Source organism: Hylobates moloch, unplaced genomic scaffold, assembly GCF_009828535.3.
Source record: "Hylobates moloch isolate HMO894 unplaced genomic scaffold, HMol_V3 SCAFFOLD_3, whole genome shotgun sequence".
NCBI lineage: Eukaryota > Metazoa > Chordata > Mammalia > Primates > Hylobatidae > Hylobates > Hylobates moloch.
Window position 1 is genome coordinate 46,635,975 of NW_026652278.1, and position 21,941 is coordinate 46,657,915.

At 37.8% G+C, this 21,941-nt stretch overlaps 1 protein-coding gene across 9 annotated transcripts in view; it reads left to right on the forward strand.

The window, feature by feature from the left end:
- Positions 1-21,941, forward strand: part of SGMS1 (sphingomyelin synthase 1) — a 310,484-nt gene that overhangs the window by 285,149 nt on the left and 3,394 nt on the right. For all 9 annotated transcript variants that reach the window (XM_058436246.1, XM_058436244.1, XM_032137507.2 and 6 more), the window contains 2 exons: positions 4,041-4,158; positions 19,523-19,676. In XM_058436246.1, coding sequence (XP_058292229.1) covers positions 4,041-4,158; positions 19,523-19,676 — 272 coding nt within the window. The remainder of the gene's footprint in view (positions 1-4,040; positions 4,159-19,522; positions 19,677-21,941) is intronic.

Below are 21,941 nucleotides of genomic sequence, written 5' to 3' on the forward strand. Positions count from 1 at the left end.
TATATTTCAGCTTAAACTCTCTGAACCTCACTTTTCCCATCTGTAAAATAAGGATCATATCCATGCATTGCCAGGTAGTTTTAAGAAGTAAATGACACAGAGTTTGGTATATAAGAGAACTGTGGCAAAACAATTGCTGTTGGTAATACCATGCCTGGGGAAATACCTCAATAGAAACTTTGTTTTTTAGTAGTGTGGTCGCTGGCTCTAAACAAAATTATTTCCTTTTTCAACCTTATATATTAAGAAAAATATGACTATTCTAATGCCCATTCTTAGTGCTATTTCATGGCCTTTCCAGTTTTTTTGTCACCCATTTCTGTGATTCATAAGAAAGTGATGTCTTTTTCTTCCTTTTGCTGTTGAGGAAGCTAATTTCTAAGGAAATTAATTGAGATGGTCAAGGGCACCAGGTGATCTTTTGTTAAAGGTAAAACTAGCATCTATGTAAAGATACAGCTCAGTGATGCATTGTCTGTCCATTCATGTTTTACAACTGGAATCACTAATCAGAGACCTGAATCTACTCTTCCATGACTGCTCCAGAGATTTGAGTCTCCCAATTCTGTGTTAGTTACATGTGCTCTCTCTTGTGTATTGCCTCTTAGTTTTGAATTGTTGCTTAGTTCCACTGCACCATTGTCAAGTCCTATTTATCTCTAAAAGCTAATAGCTTTCAGAAAGAGCTAGGAGGCCAGGTCTGGGCACTGAAAGAGTTGTGTATGCCTTCCTACTGTGGATTAGTTGAAAGAGACAACTCATGGGAAAACAAACTTTTTCCAGTATTTTAGTTTTACTTTCCACTATAGTAATTTCTTTTTTTTTTTTTTTTTTTTTACCGCTTTTCATTTATTTATTTAGGGACAGGTCTTACTCTGTCACCCAGACTGGAGTGCAGTGGCATGGTCATAACTCACTGTAGCCTCTAACTCCCAGGCTCTGGTGATCCTCCCACTGCAGCCTCCAGAGTAGCTGGAACTACAGGCGCATACCACCATGTCCAGCTAATGTTTTTTTGTTTGTTTGTTTTGTTTTGTTTTGTTTTTGTTTTTGTTTTGTTTTGTTTTAGTGGAGACAGTGTTGCGCTATGTTGTCCAGGCTAATCTTGAACTCCTGGGCTCAAGTGATCCACCTGCCTCAGCCTCCCAAAGTGCTGGGATTACAGGCATGAGCCACCATGCCTGATCTTTCTTCAGAATTTTAGATCATTGTACCAAATGCCAAAAACACTCTAGTGCTGGTAGTATTTAGTCAAGTTCTGAGCAATTTTTTAAAAAATTAGGAATATAAAAAAGCTTAATAAAATACTAGCATGTACTTGACATAACATGCTATTCTAGTAAGTCTTAATAATGATCTATAAAATGTTAACACTTTTATTCATATTTCCTCATAATCAAATTGAACAGATACATTTTCCTTTTCTCTCAGAAAAAGTAATAATGAGCCTAGTGCTCTAACACTTGGGAGAAAAATAGATAAACTCGACCAAACGCAAGTCTCTGAAATGATAGTCCTTGCCAAGTGTGTGCAGATGGGAAACTGGCTTCTTTTGAATGTGGAAGGAGAGGTGTATCCCATGTGAGGGGAGCACCGCTGTGATTTTGAAAATTGTACCATACATCTTCTTGTTGGCATCTGCTTAATTTCTAGCAGTATCTCATTAACATTTCTTTTGTCAGTTTTTGTAAAGCACATCTTGAACTTTTAAACCTTTAAGTAAATAAGAATTCTAAGTGTATAAAATTATTTGATTAAGGAAGTGAACACCCAGAAGTGCATACAATTTCTTGAAACACTTTTATCCTCTGTTAAAGTTTGTTGTAGAAAATCCTTGTTTAACATTATACACCAAAGACATTCTAAGCTTAATTTCAAAAATATTAAATGCCAAAGAGCAGAAAATTCTTAAAAACAACCACTTCTAACTTGTCACCTTATTGTTAACATTGACAGTTTCACATGGAAATGGTCAAATTTCAGTTTTCAAAGTCATTTGACTCTTTCACTTTAAGTCAAATAGTAAATGTGACTGAATCTTCAGTATTTTAATTAAAACAATTTTATGTATTTGTCTTTTCTTATCTTTTTAGACCTCATTCTTAGATTTTTAGATAATTCTGAAATCACTTCCATTGGTACTCACATGTAACTCAAGTTTGAAATATGGAAATAGTTATTGGGGTGGTGTGTGTGTGTGTGTATGTATACCTTTTGTGCACCATAAAATAATCAGGTAAAGTGATTTTAAGATAGTAATCTTTAGCAAAAGCAATAATTTTACTTTTCTTCCTCTAAAGAGTTCAGCAGATCTAGACTTGAAAGTGTGCTGACTTAGGTGTTTCTTGTATAGTTCAAGTGAAATTGCAAATAATTTCTGTTCACTTGAGCAGGATGGCTAAGGAGGGCGTTTTCTTTTAAAGAAAGATGACCATTATGTCTTACAATGTAAAATTTACTTTGATATTTCTTTTTTGGTGTTCTTGGCAAAGACATTTATAGGCTGGTATTCTTCTCTAGTATTGTCCCTCTTTATATTATTTAATTGTGCTTTGTATTTTACTTGAAATTAGAGGCATATAGATTGCCAAGACAGCTTTATGCTGAATAAATTCATGTCTTTGGAGGAGGCATACGCAGCTTGACTAAGAGAAAATAAGCATGGCTTCTATCGTAAATAATTCTTACCCAGTTTCTCAAATCTAGGTGAAGAGACCAACACCCAAATTCTACTCATAAAACCTAAGTAACATACATGGGCTGTGCAGATATGGATAAAATGCTAGTATAATTGTATGGTTTTTTTAAATTAATTTTTAATCATACAAGTGACATATCTTTGTTTCTCTTTTTAAAACAGAAAATACACATGAAACAAATTTTCCTCTGGCTAGCACACCTCAGTAGGCATGCCCATCCTGCATAAAACTAGAGCTACACTGTGTGATTATAATGATTGAATGGCCAAGATCCTAAGAGGAACACCTACCCACTGTTTCTAAATTTTCCTTGTTTGGAAAAATCTGAACTCCTCAAGGTTAAGGAAGAGGAGACCCACAGGGTTACCCACATGACTCTGGCCTGTAGTCATGGTCACTACCAGAGAGAGGTAGAGAGGGAAAGAATGTTCTTGTTCAAGAATACACCAGACTTTAATGAGGTTAAGTTGTACAAACTTACATGGAATTTTTATATTAGGAGAAGTTATCTAACTCAATATACATGTATATGCATATAGATAGATACATACCTACATGTATATATCAAATAATTTTGTTAGACCCTAATAATAATAAAACTATTTCTAATTTTTGCTTATATTTTTATTCATCTACTTAATCTATACATTTGATACCTACCATTTGTGCCTACTATATGGTAGGAATTTTTCAGACATCATTTCTAATGTTGTTATCCCTATTTTACTTCTTAGGAAGTTGAGATTCAGAGAAGTAAATAGTGCATCCCAAGCTGCAGTGGTAGTCAGGGAATGGGATGAGGTTGAATGCTGTTTTTCCATAGGTTCTTTCTTGGCATCATGTTGCCTCAGAGAATCAGTTTCTGGGATGTACAACTAAAATTGTTTAATGTCTTTGACTCATTAAATGGCATAAAAGTTTTAAATTCTCATTCTAATATCATTCTGATTTTCTGAAGATCTTCCTTTGATGACAGCAAAAATACTCTCTAAATGTTTAACCACAGATACTGAGTGGGTTCTGGCCAATCAGAGTGGGCTCCACTTGTATGTCCAACAGTTGAACGTCAATTCAGGTTTAAGGCCTCATGAAGCCTAATTAATAGCAATATAAACCAGTTTAAGCACTTTTGGCCAGTTAATATATTTTTAAAAAAGCACCACACAACGTTATTCTCAAAATCTTTGTCTTAATCTGGTATTAGCCATAGTTACAATGTTTTGGTTTCAAGTTCTCAAGTAGTTTTGGGGGTTTGTTTTTATTGAGTCATTGAAAAATTACAGTAAATGAACCTACAGAATTTCTTGACTGAGAATCTGCCCTGTTTTTCCCTTTTTCTAGGTCTATTATTAGCAGAAGATTTTTCTGCATAGTTGGCACGCTGTACCTGTATCGGTGTATTACAATGTATGTAACTACACTCCCAGTACCTGGTATGCATTTCAACTGTTCTCCGAAGGTAAACTCTTCCTCGCTGTAATTTCCCTTTCTGTTTGTTTCATGTCTTGCCCTGGGGTCCTTTGAGTGAGGCTGCAGGAAAACATTTCTTCAGAATACAGTGGAGTCCCTCCTCCATCTGAGAATGTTACTAAATGATATGGCCAGGCAGCCCCACCCTTCCCAGAATCTCTAAGCCCTGCCAGTGCCTCCCAACTGGGGAAATATGTGTTCTAGTTTGGATGTTGGAAGCAGTTAAGCTTTGTGTAGTTCTTTGGTTTCCTGCCAAATTTTTAAAATATCACTCATTTCTTTGACACGCATCCAGAAGCTTTTATATGCTTCCTCTCTCTCGGAGGGAGAGCTCAATTTCAACTGATATTTTTTCAATTTTCCTTCTTTCTATTAATCCCTACAGCAGAGCCAGGAAGAGAAAGTATTCCTATCTCCTTGCAGTCCTCAACCAAGCCAAATAAGATCACTGTTCTCTGGGGTAATATATTGGCTTATTGATTTTCTCTAGTAACAAATAAGTCTTTTTAAAAATAAACTTTATTCCTCTCTTATTGTCTCTACCTTTCCATCAGATTCACATGACACTCTTCACCTCCTAACCTTTACCTTGGAAGAATTTTTAACTAGGGTGATTGTTGGAACTCTATGAAATAATTAGCAGATTTTATTGTTACAATATTTACGTACATTAAAGTTCTTTAATGCATTTTTAAAAAGAGGCTAATTTCTCTCCTTGATTTTTGGTGGGAGAAAATATAGTGTACTCTGATGTATTTGAGATCATTTCTTTGCATTATACCTGTGTGGGTGAAACAGCCAAACACTTTCAGTCTCATTGCTTTGTACTTTTGTTCCTCCAGAAGAGATGTTCTCTTTGATAGAACCTTTGGAAAGAGAGCTGAAAAATTCACTCTGGATTTTTAATTTGATCATATGAAATTTTGGATCTCTTTAATTTGTATGTCTCCTGTGGCTCCTTTCTTTCCTAAACTTACGTATGTGCCTACAGAGATAGCTCATTTCTTACTTAACTTTTTGCTTTTTTTTTTTTTTTTTTAATTTTTTTATTTTTTGCAACACACTACTTCCTTACCTCTGGAAGAGCTGTCATACAAAAGGAATGTTCTCAACATTCCACTCTTCTCTATCAGCCATCCTGCCTTCCTGCACACTCCTTCTTGCAGTTTCTTTCGCCCTTCCAAAGAAGCCACCTTCACATCGTTTTTATTGTCTGTGAAAGCTCTCAAGCACTCACCTGTAGCTCCTGGGTTATAGGGAATATCTTGTTGTCATTGAAAATCCAAGGATATGGACCCTTGCTGGGAGCCTGGCTTGATAAGCAGCATGTTCTCAGCAGTAAACTGATAGTTTAGAATATTCACCTAAGTTTAATTCAACTCCTTAAAAAAGTCTGTGCATTGGGAAATTTTGCTACCAAGGGGTAGGTAGATGTAGGTTCTGGCCAAGCACATGTTGAAGATGGATCCAGTATTGAGGGGCCGTACCATGTAGCCTTTTCTCCCTACTCTGGTTCTAAACTTGTTTCTTCTTGAGGACTACTGTAGCTCCACCAGTTGCTGGCAAGCCCATACTTAGTGAGCCATTGGTTCTTACAGAGTCAGCTTGAGTCATCAACATATCTAACCAAAATTCTTTGCCTAAGAATAGCTTGTGGGTTTTCTTTGTAAACACAGAAGTAGCAGCAGGAACTGTGCACAAAAGCCAAACTCAAACGTGTTGCTCATTTATTGCGTTGCCAGAAATCCCAACTAGGGCCATCATTCTATGAGAATCTTCTGGAAACTAGAATCTTAAACAGTAGGAGGTGAAATATTAGCACACCTTAGAAAAAAATACTAGTTAAAACTCATTAAGTCTAATTACTTATTTTGTAGAATAAGACTCTTGGAAGAAAGGATTTAGAATACACTTTTTTATTCTGAAAATTTTCACGTGTATCCCAACTGGTATAAGGAACTCCCATAAACCCAACACTCAGATTCAATAATTATCAAGATTTTCAACATTTGTTTCCTTTCTTTTTTGTTTTTGAAGTATTTAAAACAACTCCCAGGTAACGTCATTTCACCTCCATATACTTTAGTATGCATCTAAAAACTGTAAACATTTTAGTACAAAACCATAATGCTATTGGTGTTCAACAAAATTAATAGTAATTCTGTGATATCAGCAATTACAAGTTGATGGCATATCCTGATTGTCTTAAAATGCTTTTCCTTTTTTTACAGTTGGTTTGTATAAATTAGGGTCCAAAATCTTTATATTACATTTACTTGTTCTCTCTTTTAAGTCTGTAATCCTAGAGCAGTCCTTTCTTCCTTTCACCCCTCTGCCAGTAGCCTGTAGACATTAGATTAATAGTCCTACAGAATATCCCACTTTCTGAATTTATCCATTTGTTTCTTTGTGGTGTCAAGTGACTTGTGTCGCTCTATGTTTCCTCTGAATAGAAAGTTGGCTCTGCAGACTTAATTAGATTCAATTTTAGCTTGTTAACAGAACATTTGCCAGGTGGAATAGAAAGACTTCTGAAGCTAGGCACAAGAATTGGGAAAGGCTTCGAAGGTTTGGTGCTGCCTCTTGGATGGCAGATCAAGCTTAAGAATTCAGTGGTCAGCCAAGGGCTAGAATCCTCCACTGAGAACGAGTATCTGAAGACAGAAAAGGGTGACACTGGAGAGAAGCCTCAGAGGACAGCTTTGCCTACTTTAGAATCATACCTAGGGCTAAAGGAATCAGAAGTGAGAGGAACCTTATTAAAAGTCACTCAGGCCAAAGTTCTGTTTGATGTCTGAACATCATCGCCACTGAATCTTCAATCTCTCTCTGAACCATTGTACGGAGAGGTAACTTATTGCCCCTGTAAAAATGCAAACTTACCTAATAGTAAAAAGAACACTAAAGTTAAGGTTAAGACAGTCTTACACAGCCACTTACTAGCATTGGGCAAGTCATTTAACTTTTCAGAGCTTCAGTTCCCTCCCTAAATGGCAAAGCAGAGCTAATGATGCATTTTGAAATCTGTCTTAAGGAGTTATAGGTGTGAAAGGAGACAGTTTCTAGGAGTTCTGTGGGTGTAACGTGCTATACAGAAGTAAGAAGAGGACTTAGTATTGTTATCATGCTTCAACCCCTAGACTCTTATTTATCCAGTGAGAACTGATTTAACAAACATGCATTAAGGACCTACTGTGCTTTGGGTGCTAGAGTATGAGGCATGAGGAAGGTAGATATAGTTCCTACCTTTGTGGAAAACACCTTAAAATCTGTTAGTTTAAATATGTAACTTATGTAATAAATGTGCAAAATGCTGTAATAAGGGCCTCAAGCTAAGCTACTGGCTCTAAGGATGGATGGAAAGGAAGAAACAGACTTGGGCAATATTTAAGAGACCAAATTGCTACAACTTGATAATAGATTTCATGCGAGGAATGAGAATAGGGAAAGATTCCAAGGACTGGATTTTACACTGGTATAATGACATGGTATAGAGGAAATCAGAGTTAATGAGTTGGATTAAACACAGAGTTTAAAGTATCTGTGAGATATCTAAGTAGTGGTGTCCAAGATAGTTAGCAATATAGTCTAAAGCTGAGGGAAATATCAGGGCTGGAAAATAAATATTTGTGAATCATCATATTCTGGATGGTGGTTAAAGCTGTGGATATGGATGAAAAGGCCCAGAGACAAGATACAGAAAGCACAATGCTTCCAGAATTGGATAATTCTATTATTTGAGACACCAATTAAGGCCTGTCACTTGGTGGATACTCTGACAGTTAGACAATCATCACTAAACTGTAAGGGAGGAGAGTTGAGCTTTAGAATATGACTTCCTGCTTAATACAGTCATGTGAACTTAAACTTGGTTTCACTATGCCATTAAAATGCCGTAATTAGTGTACTTAATGCTTCCCTTAATGCCAGTACTCAAAATGTGCAGCTCCTAAGAAAATGTTCCAACAAGTATACAGTACTGATTATAAAAATTGGTCTTATTGTTCATTCACTCGATGGCAGTATACTCTTCACAAAATGTAATCTCTCAGAGAAATAATCATCCTATGAGATGATCAGGTTGTGAGGAAAAGTAGGCTTCCCATAAATGTTTCTGCAACAGTAATAAGCCACTGGGAAAAGGAAGTGAAAAGAGAAGTGGATGTGTTCAGTTTCTAGATTGCAAATTTCTGGCATATCCCATGGTGGTATACATGTGCATGGCTTACACTGGAGGCTGCCAAGTTTTTGATACCTTGATTAGCCCATGTTACTCTCATCATAGCTCCAACGACTGTGTGTTCCATCCTGAAAACAACCTCTTCTCATCTTGCTACAACTGTTTATGATACTGGTTTTTTTAGAAAAGGGGCAGAATATTTGAGAATTCTTTGGTGTTCTCAGCTTCCTGTCGGTAAGGTTTTTCCTGTTTTAACAAACTCCTTAAAATAAAAAATCCCAGATAAACAGGCAGCCTAATGCTAATAGAAGAGAAGAAATAACTTACACTGTTTTCGACTCTCATTTTAATAATCAGATGAGTTAATCTAATAGTGACTAAACAGTAAAAGGAGATGCATGTTTGGGCATGTTTTGTGGTCTCCATGGTGACCTTAGATTTGAAAACCTTTGAGAAGAGAGAGAGTACATTAAGACAGGGACACTCAGCTGGCTAGTGCATTAATCCAATATGGAGTTTTCAGTGAAATGATTCTCTTGAACTTGAAAAACATGTTTTGTTTTGTTTTAATTTTTGCCTCTGACATAAGTGAACACAGCCCACTTTTGGACAGGGTTATGTCTGGGTGGCATCTGAGGTTGATTGCTCAGTGGATCAATATAATACAAATGCAGCAGCAGAACAGCCTTCATATTCTTCTCTGCCACTGTCAGCTTTTCTGCAATGCACAGATTAGAAAGATGAAACCACCTCCTTTGACTTGCTGCCGAGCTGTAATGTCACAACCATCAGCCTAAAGGGTCCCTATGCTGGCACAAGTTCAGTCTTATAAGGCAACAGACTCATTGCTCTTTAGGATGTTATGGCCTTCTTCAGTTCTTTCTTACTTTCCTGGGTAGCAATTAGAGTATTCCAGGTGCCCTCTACACTGACAAAATTTGATATTCTGATTAGCTCCTGCTAACCTTATCAGTATTTCAGGATATGGCTTGTGTTCCATTACCAAAATAACTTCCTGCCATCCTGTTGGATGGTGTGCAACTTAAATTGTCAATGCTTGATTTTGGATAATTTTCTACTTGTCTTCCAGTTTCTGATTGTCATTAAAATTTTCCTTTTCATTTATTCTCAATTCTTTTTTTTCTACTTCTTGCATATACTTTCCAGTAATGTTTCCCATCCTAAATCTGTTCTTTGCTTTTCCTTTTCTCTCATTGCTGCTACTCTCTTCCTTTTTCAGTGATTAAAGATAGCAATGTTCTAAATAACTTCTGTCACTTAAAAAGAGATGTTTTCATTTTAAATAAACTATACATTCTTTATAGACATATTGAAAGACTACAAAAAGAGGAAGATTTTAAAACCACTCATGACCCTATCTACTATTAACAATTCAGTATATTCGTTCCTTATGTATACATTTTTTACATGATTCTGATGGTGCTGTCTATGCATTTATTATTCACGTCTCCTTATATTTAACATTTGATGTGTGAATTTTTACATTATTTTATAAACTCTAGCCTTTCTAAAGGCTTTCTTACTAAAAGGAAGACACCACTTTCCCAGAATGTGAGACAGGCAGATTGTTGATGTGATTTCATTTGATAGTCAAGAAGCTTGTTTATTTCCTGAGCAAACGTTTCTAGAGAACCTGCCCTATGTGGGCATACTGGTAAATTTTGAGGACACACAATGTATAAGGCAAGTGCCTTCTCCCTCTGGGCATCCAGAAGCTGTGAAAGAGACAGACATGTAACCCCCAGATACCCCTCTGACTCCCTGTAGTAGATTTGCAGAGTCATTTGCCATGGATGCACAGACACCAGAGGCACCTCTGCTGGGAGCATGAGCTGCCCTGTGGATGTGCCTCTGAGCCCAATCTCAAAGGAGGAGTAGGAGTTTGCCAAGTGGAAATAGAGGGAGGAAGGGTTCCAGGTGGAGGAAACAATGGGTATGGAAGGGAATTGGGGAATAAGGTGAAGTTAGATGTATCTGGACACAGGATCTTATGGAGCAAGTGGCCAGAGATGACTCCAGACAGGCAGTCAATCTTGTGGGCAGATTTTAAAGGGCCTTGACACCCAACTAAGGAGTCGCAGTTCTATCTATAGGCTATAGGAAGCCAGGAAAAGTTTTAGCAGGGGCATTATTTGATCACATCTGTCTTTAGAAACATCTCTGTTCACTGATAGAGATAGTAGGGTGTTTGGGAGGGAAGGAGGGAAGTAGACTTAAGTAGTATTAAGTTATATACACCTGTTTTGTGCCAGATATGAATTTAAATGTTGTGTTTTTATTTAATTCTTATAACAGTGAGTGGGAGAAAATTGCAGTTGGCTCAGAGTTATGTGACCAGCCTAATGTCTCATAGGTACTGAGTGGCAAAGGCAAGAAGACTAGCCAAGTCTCTGTTCTTGGTACTCACGTGAGGGAGACGGATGATGCTTCTGCATGGATTTCTGAATTAGAGATGAGGAAGGCCTAGACCAGGGCAGAGTGGGAGACATGTTTGGGAGGCACTGGGAAGGTGAGAAAGATGATCCAAATGGCAGAAGCCATCTGGTATGAAGAGATAACCAGAGTCAGAAAGCATTCACTGGGGAATTCTAAAAAGCCTCAGAGCTGATCATGTGTGACTCTAAATAACTAATATAGAGCTACTAATCATAAAACTAATAAGAGAAATTTTAGAAATAAAAAATTACTATTTTGCAACCACTACAGTAATAATTCAAGAATTATAATTTAGAATCATCACTGGATGCTAAGGCCCTTGTGTGAAAGGTTGGCGATCATAATAATTACATAATTTAAAAAAATAACAGATTGCTTATTAATTATAAAGGGGCATAGGTATGTATTTAGTGGAGAAATACAGTAGACACTCGCATAGTCAAGTGAACAAACCAGTAGAAGGACAAATGACATCAGGTGCTTCTGAATGTGATGCACTGAGAGGGATACAGCATCATCTTGGGAATATTCCTGCCAACAATGTTTAAGCTGGATTTAAACAGAAGGCAACATTCAGATAAAACCAAATCAAGCAATATTCTATAAAGAAACTGGATTGGACTCTTCAGTGTCATGAGGAAAAAAAGACTGATAAACTGTAGTAGACTAAGAAGAAATCAGGGCATGATAAGTAACCTCAATGTGTAATGTGTATTCTCTGATTGGAACCTAGACTGGGGAAAGAAGCTCTAAAGGACATTGTTGATACTATCAAGTAGTTTGAATATGGACTGTTTTTGAAGTATGGTAGTATTATATAATTGTTAAATTTCATAAGTGTGATTTTAGAAGAGAATGCCCTTGTTATTGTGTTTAGATGTGAGGTGTTTTAATTTATTCAACTTCTTCTCAAGGGACCCAGGAAAAAAAGTGAGAGAAAGGAGAGGAAAATGTGATACAATCTTGATAATTAATGAGCCGAAATGAAGTGTGTACAGGTGTTCGCTTGCTACTTTTTCACATTTGTAATTTTTCAAACTAAAAAGCCAAGGGCAATTTTTTTGTTTGTTTGTTTGTTGGCAAATCTCACTTCCTGACCAGGTAGGTAGACTGAAGGATCCAACAACACTTAAAGGAGATGTGATTTTGTTAAAGGGAAATCTTGCCTGACTGAAATGCTGGATTTCTTTAATGTGACAAATGAGAATATGGATAATAGAAATCCATAGCTGACCTTTATTTAAGATTTTATCAAGCCTTTGATAAGTCTTCTGGTTAGAGACTACAACAAAATTTAAAAGTTTTTTTGCTGGGGGAGGGAGGGGCTGGTGGGAGATTAGTGTTTTATTGCTGATAATTGCTTAGAGACACCCCCTATCCCCAAAACAAGTCTGCTTAGTATAGGCATTGATGAGTACATTTGAGAATGGAGAAATGTAGACAGCCAGATTCTTCACAGCCGAGTGAAGGAAAAAGTCTATTTTAAAAGTTGTATGTATGAATTCTAAGAGGAGTGAAATCTCTTGTACTTTAGATCAGTTGTGGTGGGCATAATATTTGTGGGTAAAAACCACATCTTTCCAGGAGTGGAGTGATTACTATATGTATAGAGAACACATAAAAGTCTCTTGAGTGATCAAGAGATGGCCACCAGTGAGCGTCCGGCAGGGATCTATATTTAAGGAGAATCATCCAGATTTCACTTGCTGGCTGTTAGGCATTGAGTTCTCCCTTAAGAACCCCCCAAAAGATGGACCTAACTTGGACTGTTAAGTAATGCTGCCTGAAATTTGTATAACACTTTATATTTTAGCAATCACTTTTATAAACATTGTCTTGCTTTGGTGGGTAGAGGTTGAGGATGAGAAAATGTTCTTGCCATTTTACAGGTGAGAAAACTGAGGCTAGGATGGTAAAATGGTTTGTCTAGAGCCACCTGCATGGTAGCCCAAAACTGCAGTTTGAAGTTGGATTCATGCTCATTGTTGTTCCTATAAAAGTGAGCTTGGAGACCAGTATAGCACAATATAAAGCAAGGAAAGTTAAAATCAATTGAGAATGCTTTGTTTAAGAAGAGAGAAGGCAGAAAATGTGCAATTGGTTTGAGAAATAATTCCACAGAAATAATTTTTATAGGCCGGGCAAGGTGGCTCACACCTGTAATCCCAGCACTTTGGGAGGCCAAGGCGGTGGATTGCCTGAGCTCAGGAGTTCGAGACCAGCCTGGGCAACACAGTGAAACCCTGTCTCTACTAAAATACAAAAAATTAGCTGGGTGTGGCAGCATGCACCTATAATCCCAGCTACTTGGGAGGCTGAGGCAGGAGAATTGCTTGAACCCGGGAGGCAGAGGTTGCAGTGAGCCGAGATTGTGCCATTGCACTCCAGCCTGGGCAAGAGAGTGAGACTGTCTCAAAAAAAAAAAAAAAAAAAAGAAATAACTTTTATAGAGACAGGGGAGCTTAATTTAAATAAAAACTATACTTACAAAAAATAGATAGTTAGTGAATAGTGAATAAATGCTGTTTTAGCTATTCAATTGCGTATTAATAAATAACATTTAAAATTGGTTAAATTTCATTAGAACAACAACAAGAACAACAAAATTAAACCTGGAGAAATTGTCCAGCCTTGGGTATTGTTCTTGTCATTTGGAAAGGTGTTTGCAACAATAGCAGGTGTTTTCCAGGGACCTAAAGGCAAGATTGTTTAGCTCAGAGATAAGACATTTGGGCTCTGAACCCGACTGAGTCACTCTGTGTGACCTCGTGTACTGGTCAGTAAGCCACTCTCTTAAATGGGCATAGTAACAACTACATTCACCAACTGACAAGCTTGTGAAGATACAGTGAGATAATTGATGGGAAAACACTGCTAAAATGTTGGAATCTGTGTACAAACAAAAGATATTATTTTATTTTGTAAAACTACCCTTAAGTCCTGTTTTTACTGACCAACAGTAAAATAAGGCAGGAGAAATTGTAAGAGGCAGCTCTGAGCCTCTTCATTGCTGCTTTGAAGTCTAAAGCATTCATCACACTTTCAAACACATTACCTTCCCGGTGGGGACTACAAAGTCAGGCTAAAGGACATTTCATAACTTACGATAATTCTGCTGCTTGATTCCTTTATCAGGTCTGGTCTTTGAGTGTTTAAGAGCAGCATTTTTGGCATTTCATGCATGAAACGAATTTTCTGTTCATCAGCACATGGTGCTAGCGTTGAAAAATACTTGAGGAAACCTCTTTTTTCATAGCCAAAGGCTCACTGGTTCTAAGTGTCACGGTTAGGAGGGCTGTTACATGCCAGTTGAAATTGTGGCATAGTTTTGCTGTTTTGGGCCACTTGGGAAGTTGATGTTGAGGGACACCACAGTGTGTAATGTGTGTTTCTCAGCTGCAGGCTGCTGAAGATGCAGATTGATGAGGATTCTACCAATCCTCCTCCTGATCCTGTTACTTGACTCCTGTATTGGATTTGGTCTTTGGTCTGAGTGTTTAACAGCAGCCTTTTTAGCATTTTGTGGATGATAATGAATTTTCTATTCTGGAGGAAGACTGCTCTTTGGGAGCAGAACCTTAATAGGAGGGAGGGAGGGACTTTGAGAAAATGTCTGGCTGTTCATGGTAGTTGGAATAGTATGATATTACTTCTGCAAGGTACCTAGGCTGCTGAAGGAAAAGTTCCTTTATATGTATCAAGTTCCTGGTTTATCCAAGCTTGTGAGGGCCAAGCTGTGCACAAGGCAGCATACAGTTTTGTAAATAGCACGTTTAAGTAGAGGACTTGGATTCCAGTCTCGGCTCCAACACTGGAGGCCTACAGCAGATAGGGTCTGCCTTGCTGACTTTCCTGGGCTGCTCTAGGCTGCAGCATTAGCGATTGTCAATGCTTATTTTAAATCGCATATCTGCTCCTTAGTACTCACTTTCAGATCTTCAACAAAGCTATACCAAAGCTGTCAAAGCTATGAAAGCCATTATTTTGTGCAGCATTATTTGATGGGTTTTAGTTCTAGGTTCCCCCCTTCCTCCTAGTGGGGCTGAAGTGCAGTCAGTGCCCCTGCTCTGCAAATGTAGTTAGAAAAAGCCAATGCTCTATGCCATCTGCAAACTGAATGATGGCAAACTGACTGTCATCAGTACATTATGTTAGCACTGAAAAAATACTGGGAAACCTGTGTCTTTCATAACCAAAAGCTCACTGGTTCTAAATGTACTTGATAGTGTGTCTCATTCAAAAGCCTTTCCCTCTTCCTTCTGCGCTTTCTTTCTGTGCTTTGGTATTGTGTAAGTGATTTGGCCAATTTACCTAATTTCTTGGTAGTTCATTAGAATTTGAAGAATATTGCCTGTTTTTACTGGTTATTGGTTTTCTGTGACCCTGGGAAACCGTAATGCACATAGTGGTGTAGATATGAGACTTTCTTGTCACAGCTTTGTAGTATCCACTGAAAGTTTTTATGTCTCCCTTAAATTATCTCTGCTTTCAAAAACAGACATTCAAAAGCTACTGATAGGCAAGGTTTCAATTCCAGTTATAATGGAGTAAGCACACTCCATCTTTCTTTCACACTGAATGTAGCCAAAAACACTGGGCAGAATATATGGATCAGCTATTTGAGGAATCAAAAGCAAATGATAGCAGGCAGATGGAGGAAGGAAACCAAAATGCAAGGTATGAAAGACCCAGTCCAGAGTTTCCTGTTTTGTTTTGTTCTTTTCTTTTGTTTTTTCCATTCACATTTCCTGCCTGGATTCAAAGGCAGTGCACATCCCAGAATTGCACTCTGGGTGCAGACAGAGCTCCAAAGGAATCTCTCTCTTTCTGGCCAAAGGAAAGGAAGGGAAGCCACACCAGGACAGAGACTGGAAGAAATCCTACCAATTTCTATGCTAACCCTGTTAACATTTAATATGTTACATTCTAGACTTTTTCTGCGCATAGTGTTTGTAAAACAGTTATAATTATGCCAAACATTGTGTTTCCTGTTTTTTTCTCTTAATAGAGGAATATGCTTACAATCTAAACTTACTATACAGTCACTGTAAACTTATTTTTAAATAATTTGGTAAGCAGCTGTAGCCTGGTTCAGGGCTTCTCAAATCTTAATGTGCATTTAAATTACCTTAGATTCTGGTTCACTGGTCTACCTTGGGACCTGAAAATGCCAATACTGTCCCCAGAAAGACCAGGTTTTGAATAGTTATTTAACAGTTCCCATTTAGGTTGTTTCCAGTTTGTTGCTTTCTTTTTTAGAGACAGGGTCTCACTCTGTTGCCCAGCCTGGAGTGCAGTGGTATGATTGTAGCTCACTGTAGCCTTGAACTCCTAGGCTCAAAGGATCCTCCCACCTTAGCCTCCCAAGTAGCTGGGACTACAGGCACATGCCACCACATCCAGCTTACTTTTAAATTTTTTGTAGAGACAGTCTCGCCATGTTGCCCAGGCTGGTCCCAAACTCCTGGCTTCAAGCGACCCTCACAAAGTGCTGAGATTACAGAAATGAGCCATCACACCCAGCCTTTTGCTTTTGTGATTAGTATTACGGTGGGATATTTTTGCACATAGAACTTTTCTTCATATTTGGCATTATTTCTTTGATAGACTCCTAGAAGCAATGTAACTGGGTCGGAAGTTATGACTGTTTAAATTGCTGGTAAACTGTTGATGATTATTTTCTCAGAAGATTTTGCCAATGATAATAAATATATTCTTCCCAAATTGTAGATGAGGAAATCGATGCTTAGAATGGTTCAGCTGTATAAGGTCACACAGCAAATCATTCGAAGAGCTGTGATTTTACCCACAGGTATCTGTTTCGCGGCCTGCTCTTCTCCTGCACTACTTTGGAGACAGCCACTGCTTCCCCCCATCCCCTCCATTTAAACAAGCCTCGCTGTCCTTGTGCTTGCCTCACCATTAGCTCACTCTTTTTTCTTTTAAGCTTTGCTAATTCAACATGGGAAAAATAGCTCCTGTTATGTTCATTTTTATTTATATTTGTTTGACAGAGTTTATGCCTCTATGTGGTCACATCCCTTGTCCTTTGATAAGTTTTGTTTCCTAAGTTGGTCTTATTTTACTTGATTTCTCTGCGCTGTGTAAACAATACAGATATTAACTTGTTTCTGCTGCAACTGTTTTGTAATTTGTCTTGTATTTTGTTTGCTTTTTTTAAACATAATTTAAATTTTTCTTTCTCTTTTTCTGTTTCTCACTAAGCTTAAAGAGGTTTTCCCTTTGCAGAAGTTTGATAAACATAGGAAGATATTTTTAAAAGGAAGCTTAGGGGCTTTAAGGGTACCTGTAAAAAATACAACATTAAATTTTTGCCTTTTTCCTCAGTGCCAGGTTTACTTCATAATTTCTCCTTTCTGCCCAAACACATTGTTTCACCACAAAGATTTTCTTGCTCAAATGAGAGGACAAAGTATGGGTAATGCTGCCTTGAGAATATGATTTATCATTTTTAAAACACAGAGGGAGTTTTAGAAGGGCATTACGAAATAATGTAAAATGAAGAAATACCCAAGCTTTTTTGCCATAATTTTCTTCTACATTTTATCCATTGTTATAACAGAACTAGACCAAACTTTTAATTTGAAGCTTTAAAAAAAATATAATGTTTATGCAGGCATGCAATTTAAACACTAAAATGGTTCTACACAACTCGATGTGAAAAAAAAGTAGTCTCCTGGTCCTGACCCCAACAGCGCCTTTTCCTATTCTCCTTCAACTCTTTTAGCTGAACCTTGTGGTATTTAACTCTATGTCGTTCACTCTTTTTTTTAGATTTTTTAATGTGTTTACTTTTGTGTCTCCACATGACATGAGATATCGTTACTCTATAATTTTTGAATATAGGCATTCTCCGTTACTGACTTCTGCTGTAGAAGGCAAAGCTTTAGTGAGTGTCCTTCTGTGACTCCTCCTTCATGATCCCTACCCTCCGACCCCATCTCCACTACACACGTTCAAGCTTCCTATCCTGTCTTTGCTGTGCAGTTCTTTGTCCTTCATTTAGCTCAATATGCAGTGCTTACATTATTACAGTTCTGTAAATGCTATTCATGGCCAAGTCATGTCGTTTCCTAGAATTACTTTCCTTCTCTGCACAACATTTTGTTTCCTGTAGAGTTAGTAATTGCCTTGGTTTTTTACTTTAGTAGTTTTCTTTGCACTTACTCACCCCCAAGTTATGAAACTCCTCTCGATATAGCCAGAGGCATTGGGTATTCTGTTGGGCTCATCTCCATGATGACATCCCTCCAGAGCATTCTGGCTGTTTGCTTTCCAGCCCAAACTTGTGAGCTACTGCACAGTCCTTCATCTCTCCTTTTTTGGCATCGTAGTGAGTCCTGTTTCTTCTTTTCTCCATGTTTACTCCCTTGTTTTGGAGACTGTACCCTCTGTGATTCCTGGAAAAGAGTATATAAGTGGTAAATATTTTAAAATCATGTATATATGAAAAAGTCTTTAATTTGTCCTTAGTTTATCCTTCAGTTTATGCTTAGTAGTAATATGGCTGGGTACGGAATTCTAAGTGGGAAATCATTTTCCCGCAAAATCTAAAGACATTTTCTCAAAGCTTTCCGTTTTTCAGTGTGGCTTTTGAAAAGTCTTATTCTAATGATCCTTCATATAAAGCTTGTTTTTAATCCCTGGAGGCTTTAGAGTCTCTTCTTAGTCCCCAGATTCTAAAATCCCATGATGCTGAGTCTTGATATGTAGATCTGCTTTCTTCCATTATGTTGAGCATTCAGTGATCTCTTTGGATTTGGAAATTTATATCCTCTGTGTGGTGTGCTCAGTCTGCCATTCTTCTTTTTTTTTTTAATTTCTCACACTTTACTGATGTATCATCCTTCCATTCTTAATCAGAAGTCTTGATAATTTTTTAAAAGGAAATTAAAACATGTTTCCCAAAGCTAGATTCTTATAAGTTAAATATTGAAAAGGGATCATGGTAATTAAATTGGACAACCAGAATTTAAAAGAGTACTAACAAGCATAAAATATGGACAGTCACACATTTTACTTGACCGAGCAAATAAAGGTTGCAATGAATGAGTTGTTCAAGCTATTTATTACTCTGGTGTCCAGCCCAGACTTGTATCATAGACAGGTAAATTAATTTATAATCTGGAAAATTATTCAGTGTTACCTACATAATTTGAGAAGATTAAAGGCACATCCCTTGTTTCAACATGATCCCTGAATGTCCACATACCAAAAATATTCATATATTTGACTACCCAAACCTTTAGCTGCTTTAGCCAAGTTAGTAGGACAGTTGTCTTCTAGGCCAACCATGATAAAAATACATCTTTAAATTTTTCCTAGACTATAGATTTAAATTTTATTTTTCCCAAATGATAGTTATACTAAAGCAATTATTCAGTCAGTCAGATAGAAGTAGTGTTTCTCTGTCATTGTAATTTTTGAAAAACTGGGTAAACATCTACTGACATGTGCTTTAAAAAGGGCTAACTTTGGAAAGTCCTGAAGCCACATGATTCATCTGTAGGACCATCCCACCCCCCTACCCCAAGAGCTACTCTTGGAATGGTAAACACTGAGTGGGCAAACTTCCTGGTGGGGATTTTATGTGTCTTAATATAAGCTTAATTCTGGATATGAATAGTAATCTTCGCACATTTTCATGTGGGCTTGTAATGAATCTTCTTTTTCTTCTTTTCTTTTTTTCTGCCAGCTTTTTGGAGACTGGGAAGCCCAACTGCGAAGAATAATGAAGCTCATTGCTGGAGGTGGCTTGTCTATAACTGGCTCTCACAACATGTGTGGGGATTATCTGTACAGTGGCCACACGGTCATGCTAACACTCACCTACTTATTTATCAAAGAGTGTAAGTCTAAAAGACTTGCATTGTAATTTCCTCACCTGCCATTTCTCATGTACCCTGGTCCTCTGGTAAAGCTCGTTTTCTGGAAAATCTGCTGAAGCAAGACTGGAGGCTTCAGGAGGGTCGCAGCTTCATCTCATCGCCATGCAACTGGCACCCAGGGAAATATGTGGTAGGATAGAACTGGTCTTCCTGAGGGCAAGGTGTCCTGGAGTGTCATCTGTAGTACTGGGGTGGAGGCAGTTCCAAGCACAGCCTGCAGGGTGTGTTATGAGCCAGTTATACAGCTGCTGTAAGGAGCCAGACGGAAATCTCAAAGGGACACAGAAATCCAGTATCAAGCCCGATTGGGTGATGGTAGATTATGTGTTGATGCAGCAACTATTTTTTCAGCACTTGGCACTATGCTACATGCCTGAGGGTACAGTGATGGGCCGGACTCATCCCTGTCCTCAACAAGGCCATGGGCTCAGGGCGGAGGCAGATACTAAATGGGAAATTTCCCTTAAGAAATGTACTTAAAATATTTTATTGAGAAATCACAAAATAATATTATAAATACCACATACATAGTTCAGATTTAATATATATTAGTATTTTGTCATATTTAATTCAGATAACCCTTTTAGAAAGGAAATGAAATGTTAATATATGATTAAAACCTTTTCATTCCTTTCCTATATCATTTCCATCCATTTTTTTGTACTTGTGTATTATTGTTTTGTGGTTTTTAAAATTTATATACATAAATGGCATAATGCCATTTATATTCTTCTGCCACTATTTACCCTCAAATTATGTTTTTGAGATATGAGATTTTGGTCCATTCACTTTAATTGCTATTAATATTACAGTGCTAGAAATGAACCACACATTTTTATTCATTTCTCTACTTATGGAAAATGTTATTATCCTCAATATCACATTGTTAGAAACAGTCTGATAAGCATTATACAGGGGGTTTCCATGAAGAGCAATGGGTAGAACCAGGCTGCTGTGGTATCACAGAGGAGGGAGATGCTTTGCCTTCTGGAGGTGTCTTGGGAGCATGTGGTACTCTCTGGAAGTTTAGGTGGTTGGAATTCAGAGTAGGGGTAATAATAAGAATGGACAGGTAAGTGGGAACCAGATCATAGGGGGTGCTTAAGCCATGAGAAGAGAGTCTGAACTCTCAGCTGATGGAGATCGGGTGCCCATTGAAGGGTTGTAACTAGTGGGACAGTGTCATTTGTCTTTGAAGAGAGAAAAATCACTCTTGCAGCAGCTTGCAGGATGGACTGGATGGGAGACCAAACTGGAGACCGGGAGAAAAGTTAGGAGATTGCTGCAGTAACAAAGGAAACTAGCCTGATGGCATCAGGGATGGAGAGAAGTGGCAGACACTTCAAGACATTAATAAAGAGAGTCAACAGATAACAGGATGGATTATGGGGTACAGAAAACAGGTAGTGGACTGGGCCAAAGCCTAGTTTTGTTCTTGAAAAACTAATATAAGGAAATACAGGAAGAGAAGAGAGATGCACTTCAGGGCACTGAGATAGAAAAGGGAGAATAGATGTTCCAATACTCGTACTTAGTACGTGAGCAGATATAGTGAATTCTAGCAAGATCTATTCAGAATTGTCAGGGCATAATCTAGCCTTTGGACTGGAATGTAACTGGATGTGGACAGTGGGAATCACATAGGCCAGATGTCAGCAGCCCTGGGGGAGGGACTCCTGGCTCCTGCTGCCTGATACCTGAAATTCTTTAATGGGGTCAAGGCTTATCCATCTTGACAATAAGGCAGTGTGTCATATTGAGAGGCAGAGGCCTTGGTACTATCACTTACTAGCTCTATGACCCTGGGAAGAAACTTTAACCTAAGTCTTAGTTTCCTCATGTTTAGAATGAGATATTCACATCTGCTTCATGGGGTGGGAAAAGTTTATGAACATTAAAATTAGATGGCATATATGGATACTAATAGAGTCACACAGAGACTGAATGGTAGCTGTTTCTTGTTTTTGTATTGTCAAGGTATCAAATACAAATATTACTAGAATATTCCTACCCTAACTGCTCCATTGAAAATTGCAAACTGCCCTTCACTCCCTATGCTTCTGATCCCCCTTATCCAGCTCAACTTTATTATTTTTCCACAGCCTTTAACACCTAACATAATGTGTAAATTATTTATTATAAGTATTGTCTCTTATCTCTCTTCCCCACTAGGAAGGGATCTTCCCATGAAGGCAGGCTCCTTGCCTTTTTTATTTATTGATCCAG